Below are 10,814 nucleotides of genomic sequence, written 5' to 3' on the forward strand. Positions count from 1 at the left end.
GACAAAGAATACACTGAATATTTCCATGGGTAAGTAAAAGAGAGACTGCAGCTCAAAAAATTTTGCATACAAGTTTTGGTAGATTCGGTACAAATCTTGATGAGACTGCTAAAGTAATATAATATTAACTCCATACACTCTTCTTCACAAGTTAAGCTCCTCTTGGTTAGGGTCTGCCTTTAAAACAACTGTTACCCAGAAATCAAAAGCAACCAAAACAATAAGTCTTAGCTATTCAGAAACCATACCAAATGCCTCGAGCAGAAACAGTAAATGCCATTTAGGTAATTCATTGCTCTTAAGTTGTAAGTGGTCTCTATTTCATGCATTCTCAAAATGGGAGAATGTAGAACATCTCAAAAGAGCGCAAGCACCAGCAGCTCCCAACTGTGCCTGTACTGGCAGCTTCAGAAGTCACTGCAGTCCTGAATACCGGCAGTGAATCCTGCCATTGCTATTCAAGGACTGTTCAGCACAACTCAGAAATTGTAAAGGTGGAAGTTTAGGTCCAAACTTCAGTTTAAGGGAGGAATGAAGACACATGGTAGGAAGATAGATATCAAAAGCACCACACTGCTCCAACCCAGTGTGAAGAAACATTCAATAACAGAAAGTTAAGGTCGCATATTGGTGGACTAAGACAAATGATAAAATAAGGGAGCTGAGGTCCAGGTTTACAATTTTAAACATAGCCACATTCTAAAAAGTGCAGAGATTCTGCTGCCATCAATGGTTCAGCTTTGAGGAATACCCGTTTATTATGTCCTCCTCATCTTAGCCAGTCACCAGGAAGACACATTCCTTCTGTTTACATATGGTAGACAACAAAGAAATAAACAATTGCAGCTGACAGCAAGGGCAGCTGAAGCTACTCTTCTTATGTCACAACACATGTGAGAAGTTACTCAACCATACAAATTTGAATTTCAAATAGGGAAAGGAAAGAGGCACAAAAGTACAGTTCCATTTATTTTGAAGTGTTGGACACACTACACTACTACCAGCATTTGAAACCTCTACCCAGTGCACATAAAGAGGTGATATCTAAAAGAATCAGCACAGATGTTTGATTTTTGCCAGAAAGTACATAATCCATAAAAGCAATGCACCTTTACAATAATCTGCGTAACAAAATATAAAATTAGGTGTCTGAAGATTTAGGTTGGTCACAACATCCATACAATTCCTCCTGAAAACAAAAAAATTACAGAATGGTTGAAACTGCATACAGCACCACTCTACATTTTTAGATGGTTTCTTGACTATAAGCCTACTAATGAAAGTTACAGTACCTTAGAATAACAACAAAGACAAGTTTTTTGAAGAATTTTTATAAAGAACTAATGATACATTTTACAATTAATCAGTTATACATCTCACCATTTTGCAATGAAAGAAAAAAAGTTTTATAAATCCAGCAGTAAAAATTTTCTTAGTATGTTGAGTAAAACATTTTAGGTAAATCACAAACAAAATTATTCTCTTTTATCATTTGTTAAAAAATAAGAACTGTTGCCATTCCACTAAGCAATCTTGTTTTCTCTGATTTCATTGGCCTAGCCACAAAGGCCAAGTCTTCAATACCCACCTATGGTACATGTTGTTTTGCCATATCTAGAAATACCAACAATAGAATTAATAGACCTTACCCTGATTAGGTTGGGTTTTATGGCAATCGTAAACTTCTGGATTAATTTGTGTGTGAAATACTGAAGTACATATTTCATCTTCTTTAGCATGGAAGGGAACTGCAAGGAATTTTTCCAGTAAAATTTAATTAAAATGTATTTAAAGATCTAGTCTCATGTGTATCATACTATAAGATTTCATACATGAAAGTTAAAGAAATTTACTTGGATGAGTTACATAACTACCATATTTCTCAAGACATAAAGAAGAGGGAAAAGTGTAAGGTGTGTCTCGTGAATAATTATGCTGTTTCAGAGGGCTGTGTTTTTGTTTTTAACAACTACTGCCCATATGGGACAAATAATTACATTCTAGAAGATACAGCCCCAGGTCTTAAAGTTCAAAATTCTCTGCAGACGCCACGTGGCAAGTCATCTAGAACTGTGAATGGGAATAAAGTATCCAGGTTTCCACAGCTGGTATCCGCCTGTGCATGAATTATTAGATTGCCAAGTGGCTTAAGTCAAGGGTATAGTCTAGAATAAAAGTGTTCAAACATCCTAGCATGTGAGAACTGTTTCATTTACTCAAAGGAAAAGAAATAGTCATAGTACTGATATCCATCAAGTACGAGTACAAGTTAGAACATTAACTCACAGTATATACACTTAGCACTTACAGAAAAGGATTTGTATTGCAAAGAATCATATCTATCACGTATGAAAAATATGTTTTTCCATAATGAAAAAACCAACATCCTGGAATAATGAAGTTTAATGGACTCAAGTGAAAGTATAATTTTGTTACACAGTGCACAGGGGAATGAATTTAAGGCCATTTACTTACCTCCTGATCTCCATTTCTACTGTGAGTGTATCAGAGGATTTTTTGTGCCTGAGAGGCTGGGACACGTAAGTTAATTAATTATTATGTACCCAGAAGATGTGTGCGATTTCACAGCCACATTAAAAGCTATAACTAATACCTTTCCTATCCAATTTAGATAATAAAGCTCTTTAGCAAATTCAAGCTCTGAAAAGCAAAATACATGAACCGCATTCCATTTCACTATCAACTCGGGCAGCTATTGGGGCACTCGTTTAAATAAATAAGACCTGAAAAGTAAGGTACTAGCATGTCACAGAAAGTTCCAGATAAAGATCAAGCTGGAGGAAAAACATAAATTTGAACTATGCAGAGTTTTACCAGTACCGTACACCAGAACCCATCCATTCTGTGATTCTGTGTAATGCACACGACCCCTACAACAAGGCGTTACCTTTGAAATAAGAGGAATTGAAGCCACACAGTCTTGCTGGCCTACTGGTTGCTTACTATATCCTGACATCTACTGGAAACTTTTAAAATATCACCCATATGAAATTCTGTGTTCTTCCCTTAATATTATAAACCAAACTTTAGCATAGAAATAAAAGCAGGTTACCTTGTAATAATAAGTTCTGTTGAAATTTTTAACCACACACTGCCACCATTACCATGCACATACTTCCAACATTCAAGCTGAGATTTTTGCTCAGCAATAACCATTCAGACCTCAAATCCTTGTTCTCTCCCCAAAAAGAATGCACCACAATTCTGTTTCCTTTCAACCAAGGTATACAGATAAGAGACAGGATACAAAATGTACAGATGATTGACACATCTCGGAGAACTCAGCACTGAGACAGAGTATTCAAATAGAGTTTAAAAACAAAACAAAAAACCCAAACAAACAACAAACAAACAAACAAACAAAACAAACAAACCAAAAAAAAACGACGACACACTCTTGAGCCATTTTGACATGGTGCATCTTGAGAAATTCAGTCTGGTTTTGTCTCCCCTGTCCCCCTCTATAAAGACATTGTGAGCAGGATGCCTATAGTTTCTTCCGGTGTCACCCCATCATCCCCAGTAAGAATCTAGCCACAGAAAGAAAAGTGAGATTTTAAAATACCAAATATTTTCTTTTTTCAGGTCCCTGAGAGCATGCACGTCCTCTGTGCATTCTTTAAGAAAACTGCTGATACTTCAGAATATCAACCATTTGCTTTAGAATTCCAATAGAATTGTGTCCTTTTGATTCAGTAGAGAAAACATTTCTAAATAGTTTTTTTAACTTTTCTTTCCCTATTCTACCTACTTTACTGGTGTTCACTGTAATTTTGATCATAGTATTTTTTTGTTATGTATCACATTATACATTTCTCTGTATCATTAACTATTCATTTACCTTTCCTGTTAAAGAACTATATCCTTCATTAGTCATTTCTCTACTTTTAATGCAGTTATAAAATCTGTTGTTTTAAATGCTACTTAAGATGGAAGTGATATTTATTAAAAGACTAAAATGCAAACGTTCATTCTTGTCAGTGTGTTTATTTTCACCTTGACTACTTTTCTCTTCATTGTCATATCATGATGAAACTCAGAAATTATCTTATTAAACTTCCTGGTCTTTTCTTCCTGAGAATAGTCTGCTAGCATGTCTTTAACATAGTTTCACTTTTTAAAACTGCCATCTAGCCTAAATTTTATTCCCTAGAACTCTCAGGAAAAAAGCTGATTGAAAGAACACAGGTCATGTTTCATATTTGTGCCTTTTCCATAGAATCACACTCTGTACGATCCCTTTTGCTCAAATTCTCTCTCACGTTTAGAATCCTAAATTCTTTTAGAAGTGAATTAAATGTAACATAATCAGTATCAAATTTGACATAAATGACCCATACTCCTTTTTGTACCATCTTGCACGACCTTGGGTTGTGCACACCTCCTCCTGCATTGTTTTCCAACATATAACTCAGCATCATAACTTGGTCCCATTCCTTCAGGTCTTTTGTTAACAATTTCTAAAAAGGCTCAGGATTTCCCTGCCTCTGGACCTATCCTATTATGACATCCTTACCATGGCATTGCCTTTGTTTCCTTCCAACTCTCTCCCATTCCCACATGAACATGTTCTCCAATACGCACATGTGGCCAGGCCCACATCCCTTGAGCTTCTAGGTAACATTTTTACACCTCATATTTTTTAACTGCCTGCCTTTCCTACGCTGGGTATACCAGCCTGGGGAATCCTGAAAGCTATTAAAGCTTTATTTTTATAGTAACCAACAAAAACATTAATATTAATCAAAATACAGGATAATTACATTAGGGTATTTGCTACTTTTTCTTACTTACCAGCAGTATCCTGCCACGATGACATCAAAGTTAAAAAAAGTTTTGTGTTTTCTATCTCCTCATGGCTTCCAGTGGTTCCAATAAACTACTCAAAAGAAATACAGCAATAATATTCAGATACAAGTATATATTTACTCTAAAGTAAATACTCGAAAGCAAAATATGTTGTCTGCTTATCAGGCCTAATGAACCTCAGACACTATTAAAAATTCCATGCTCAGTGGCAACGTTTACTTACTGCTTAATTTTCTTCTTGAGGCTACCTGAACATCTCCTAAGTTATGACAAAGGCATGGTAGAACTTTAAAACCTCTGTTACATATTGTCTCTTACATGGAGACACATTTCACCAGACAAAGAAGTTTTGTAATGTACATATGGTTCTGAATCCAAATTAAATTAAATTACGAGATGTAGTCAAACCAAATGCCATCACGTCTTTTTTGCAACTGACTTTTGTATTCATGTAAATTATACAATGCTTAACCTCAGAGGAAATACTTTATTGTTTCAAGGCTTCAAGTGACATTTAACTGCTAGAAACCAGGATAGGTACAATGTGAAGGAATTTGTGCTGTAGGTTTCTTATGCTGTCTTTGGGGGCATCACTGATTTCCTCAATAACAGACAGTACTGAAACAGATCAGTCTATGAACAGTTACACTAGAGCAGAATAAGCATTTTTTAGATCTGGGTGCACAGACATTACCTCTTGTCACGCCTTTTCATACCTGCAAGTAATGAGCTCAACCATAAGGTTGTGCTAGTAAACCACAACGGGACAGCTGTGTATTTGGATATTGGTCATACCCATTTTTAAGGACCACAGCCTTCTTTCAAAAGTCTGCCTAACCAAGAGGTATTAAAACCTATTCAAAGTTACTTTTTAAGATCCATTTCTTCACTTTCATCAGCCAACTGGGAGTTATTTAATGAAAAATGTCTGTGAAATACTATAATTCTGCAAGACAGTACTCTAAGATACACCATTTATAAAACAAGCAGAATGCTTCTAACCTTAAGTTCCTCCCAGAGCTTTGCCCTTATTTCTTTGCCTTGTTTTTTAATTGCTCTCTCCTTAAAATGTTTTTTTGCCAGTATTGTGTCAAGTTTCTTCATTTTCTTTATAGCTGCTTGAATCTGAGGATCTACATCTGTTTCTTCAGAATATTCCAAGTTGGAAGAGTTTGCTGTAGAATTTTAAATTAATGTTAGCCTGAAGCATTTCAAGTTAAAAAAAAAAAAAAAAAAAAAAAAACCACCACAGCAAACACAACAACAACAAAACACACACACACACACACAAAAACCAAACCAACAAACAAAAAAAAAACCCACCACAAACAAAAAAACCACACAGCACCACACACACACACAAGTAATTTGATAACAACCACAGACAAGAGTACAATTATTCTCAAACATATATATAATTTTCATTTCTAAACACGTTCATAGCAGGGAAAAATATAAAAAATTTTCTAACAGAACTCTGAATCAAACTCTGAGCTGTAGCAGTTGGATAGAAGGGTGTGGGGGAGGAAGAGCCCCCCATTATGGGCAGGTTGTTTGATTTGTATTGGAAGAGTGACAACATCTCCACAGTACCAGCAAAAATCACAGACAAAATAAACTTAAAAATCAAAAATAATTTCTTCAGCCTCACTAGTAGAACACATGTTGAGATATCATTCATTAAAATTAATAATTCTGGGGTTAAGAGAGACTCTCTAGTATCTCTACTTTTAAATGTTACAGAAGTTTGAGTCTTGACTTGTATTTCAGCCAAATCACGTTCTGAGACTAGTTCCAGAAAAATGGTTTTTTAGAAAAACAGAAATGGTGAAATGTTATGGACACTAACATTACTTCATTAAGAGAGATTTCTGTACTGTCTCTTTTTTCCTAAACATGCAGATTACAATTTCTGATCACTTTCAGCTTTGCCCCTTCCTATAGCATCCTTGTGCTTTACCCTCTTTTCTGGTCAAACTTAGCTTCCATAGCAAGAGTAGAGGAAACACTTGCAGCACTGTCCGTGTCCTCCAGACTTCCAAGTTTTGGAGCCGTCCAATATTTTTTCCATTTTCTAATCTTTTGAGGTCAAATGATTTATACACCCGTTGATCCCAAGCATTTACTGTGATGCATTGGTCTACTTTATGCCATAAAAAGCAATGAGTGAAACAATCAGGGGAGAGCATACAAATCTAACTGAGCTCAAGGGAAGCTCCAAAGCCAGAAGATTAAAAAAAACACTTACTTTGACTGGCCCAAACCCAGTAGATGGATTTGAACCTAAAACTACTGAGTGAAGTTTTGAAGTTGAGTTCTATCCAATTTCTATTCTTTCAGGTGACGAGCACTGCTGCACTAGTTACAATCACCCCTGGAGTCTGCCTCATTAGATATATCAAATCTATGTAAAACTCAAATACTATCATATCATTAGAGGAAGTGTATATCCTTTAATAAAATAATATTTAAATAAAGAATTAATCCAATACCTCCTGAATTTCACAATGCATATGCATTTTCAATTGGTAATGTTTCTTTCTAACTATAAACACATAAATACACCATGATCCCGAACTCTCCTGGAAGTATAACAAGGGAAAAAAAGGGGGAGAAACGGGGGTGAGAAGGAGGGTGAGAACAGGGGGTGGGGCAAGACGGGGAGGGATGGGGAAGAGGGGGGCGGGAAGGGAAAAAAGGGAAAAAGTTTTATTGCACTGTTTACTCTATACAGCTGAAAAGCAATACCTGCTTTTGCAAGACTTAGTGTCCCCTGGGAAGGTTCACAGAATTTTGAAGTCTGTGTTTCAGTGCTCTCATCTCCAGAATCTGAACTAGAGATAAATCCTGAAAAAACACAGGAAAAAGCCTTTCACAACAGATGTGAAATAAATTTTTAAAGATACTGTAGGAAATGATAACAATTAAGAGATCAAAATACATTTTTATCAGTTAGAGGTCACCATGGAGCCTCCCTGTGCTTACTGTTTAAACAATGATACCTACTAGTACATCAGGGCTCATGTTGAACACGGGAGCAGGAATCAAGTGATTTCTTTTGACTCCAACTCTGTCATGAAGAAGGTACCCAAATTTCACACTGATTCACATACTGTGAAGCCTTTGCTTCTGTGTTTTTAAATAGCCAGAAGCTTTAGAAAGCTAATTACCATTTATAGAATGCCAAAAGAAATGCCATCTGAAGCACTTCTACAAGTGTTTTCATTAAAATGAGACTTTGCATATTCATATTTAAAGTACGCTATTAGTATTAGTATTGTTCAGTTGTTAGATACCATAACTTACAACCATAATTTCAACTTTTTTTTGAGTGATGGGCCAGTATTAGGATAAAAAGTGTTTAGGAATCTCTGTGAAAATGATCAAGATCTCTGTGAAAAGTTTGGTAAAAACAACTCCCTGAAAACACTTTCTAACATGGTCCATGAAACATGCAGATGGTTTCTCTTGAACATGGAGGTCATTACCAAGGTGCACATCACAGCTTAGAAGCCATGAGACATACGCTGTAGTGGTAATGGCAGTGATAACACATTTCTTTCAAAGATGGATTCAAAATAGTGAAAAGAAGTGAAAGTATGAATTTTGACACCTCCTTCTTTTCTCTCCACCAATAAAGTTTTACCCAAACTATACAAACATGATATTTGGTGTAGCCACAACACAAGCAACTTTTAGTTAACCCCACAGCTGACAACTCATTGGGATTCAGTATACACTTCTGAAGAAAGAAGGTCAAACTCTCCTTCATGGTTTGCTGATCTGTTCTTACTTCCTTGATATCATATTCTTCTCTGTAATCACCTTTGTTTTCTTCTGGACAGCCGTCTTCTAGAATGCCTCTTTGATAACTAGCAGCCAAACTGACAGGTGAATCATCCTATGAAATGCAAATTAATTACTACCATAAAAATAGAAATCTTTGGGGGGAGAAAAAGATAATCACAACAATCACATACTATCACAAAGGCTAACAATGATTCTATATAAGACTGCAGAGTACTTCTTAAATAAAATCACCGGTTTTAGATCTGATAAGAGTCATGTTTCTTAGATACCACATTGATTCTCAAGCTTACTGTTCTACAGACTGCCAGATTTGGGACTGCCAGGCTAGGAAGTGATTCCAGGGTTTTATGCCACTTCTGCTGCAGCAGAGGGTACAGCCAACCAGCTGAGTCTGTGTGTACAACAGCCTCAACCATTTCCTGACACTGTGGGTGCTCTGCACCAGATCGCATCCCAATCACTTGCTCGTACTATCGAGTTTTTTATAGTCTTTGAAGGACTGAAAAGCTTATGCTTATCTCACTGGTCTCAAGAGACTGCAATTTTCATGCAACAGCCAGTGATGTTCAGGTCAGAACCTGGATTCAGAGTTACCTGATGTCAACTTTAACACCTAACTGTCAATCTATTAAAAATATTTTAATACTTCTGTGAAGCCCCCAGGTATGATCCCATTCTACAGACAGGTGAACTGAGGTACAATACAACTGGACTAATCTAAACAAATCAATCTAGATCTATAATTGTCAGATCCCAGTTCCTACATCCCAAGAACTATATCACATATCCCATTCCCAAAATTAAGTTAATTCCCAATATTAATTTTCTCAGAGGACAGACAAACACCTACTTCTGATGGATTTTGTTGAATCTCTGGAGCTGACATATTTCCTAGAATACTATGCTTTTGGTTTTTTAAACTTGATTCAAACATATCGCAGGAGAGCCTTGTAGTTTAAAATTCAACTTATGAAATGTTTTCTTCTAATAAGGAAAAAAATTTTCATTCCAACTTAAATTTAAAAGCACAAATGAGATGGAAGTGAAATTATGCACATTCTGGCTCACCCATTAACAGCCTCTATATCTGTATGTCTGCACATTACTGACAGAATTTCAAATGTTTTTTGCTTAAAAATGAATTTATTTAATAATCTGATTCAATACAAAGAGGAAGGCAACCAAGTTTTCCAGGTTGTAGTGCTGAATAGCCCTTTTTGTGGCAAATATATAAGTAACATATAATCAGAAAAATTAAATTAAACATAATTCCATGCATGCATAAGGAGCAGCCCATATTCATGAATTTCCATGTAACCCCTTAGCACACCTGCAGAGCCCAGAACTCTATATGAAGCTAAAAATGTAGAATCTTATTTCTTCAGCATTCTACTAAGAAGAATTAGGCACAGAGTTTCCAACCCGCTAACGATGTAAATAATTACCTTTGGTAAACATGGCTCTGGTGTTAATAACTCCATAGATGTATTTAAAGATCTACCGTTAGGATAAGTACTTGAGCTAGATGCAGGCCTTGAAATTCTATCCAAGCTCCCCCTTGTATTATCCATTGTGACCTAAAATCAGGAAAAAAAACCAAACAAACAAAAAAACCCACACCAACAACCTTCCAAACTATCAGTTTCATAATAAAGCAACAGAAGCCCAGTCACATTTCAGATTTTCAGATGTAGACTTATCAAGCTTCAAATCCTTCCTAGCAATACAATATTGAGAGGTCTTTTCTGTACAGACTAGCTTGACACTCAAGTAAACACTTTTTAACACATGTACAAATATATATTTATATCATTAAGCCAGCCAAAGTGTTCAAATGTGCTTATTGTTAAAGAAACTTCAAATGGCTTAAATCTGAAAAGTAACATCACAATAAAGGAAATGTCACGGCTCTTTTTGTTTGTTTGTTTTTTATAAACATAAAAGCATAGAATAGTTTGGATTGGAAGGGACCTTCAAAGACCACCTAGTCCAACCCTCCTGCAAAACACAGGACTGGCAAAGTTGGCATCAACAAAAGAATTAGGGCATTTTACAGACATCTTGAACACATCAAATAAAGCAGCCAAAAGCTTTTTATATTCAGAAATTCTAAATGAGAGGAGTTCCCAAATCCAAATAAACACATTCCCAGTCCCAATTCGAGTTTTAACAAC

At 35.9% G+C, this 10,814-nt stretch overlaps 1 protein-coding gene across 1 annotated transcript in view; it reads right to left on the bottom strand.

Moving 5' to 3' along the window:
• Window positions 1-10,518, bottom strand: part of FSIP1 (fibrous sheath interacting protein 1) — a gene marked incomplete at its 3' end in the record, with an annotated part of 83,380 nt that extends 72,862 nt beyond the window's left edge. The window contains 6 exon segments of the mRNA XM_080345250.1: window positions 1,650-1,748; window positions 4,816-4,900; window positions 5,833-6,005; window positions 7,579-7,677; window positions 8,656-8,731; window positions 10,086-10,518. Of these exon segments, the coding sequence (XP_080201376.1) occupies window positions 1,650-1,748; window positions 4,816-4,900; window positions 5,833-6,005; window positions 7,579-7,677; window positions 8,656-8,731; window positions 10,086-10,211 (658 nt within the window). The 5' untranslated portion in view covers window positions 10,212-10,518.
• Window positions 10,519-10,814: the final 296 nt, after the last annotated feature.

Source organism: Nesoenas mayeri, assembly GCF_963082525.1.
Source record: "Nesoenas mayeri genome assembly, chromosome: 5".
NCBI lineage: Eukaryota > Metazoa > Chordata > Aves > Columbiformes > Columbidae > Nesoenas > Nesoenas mayeri.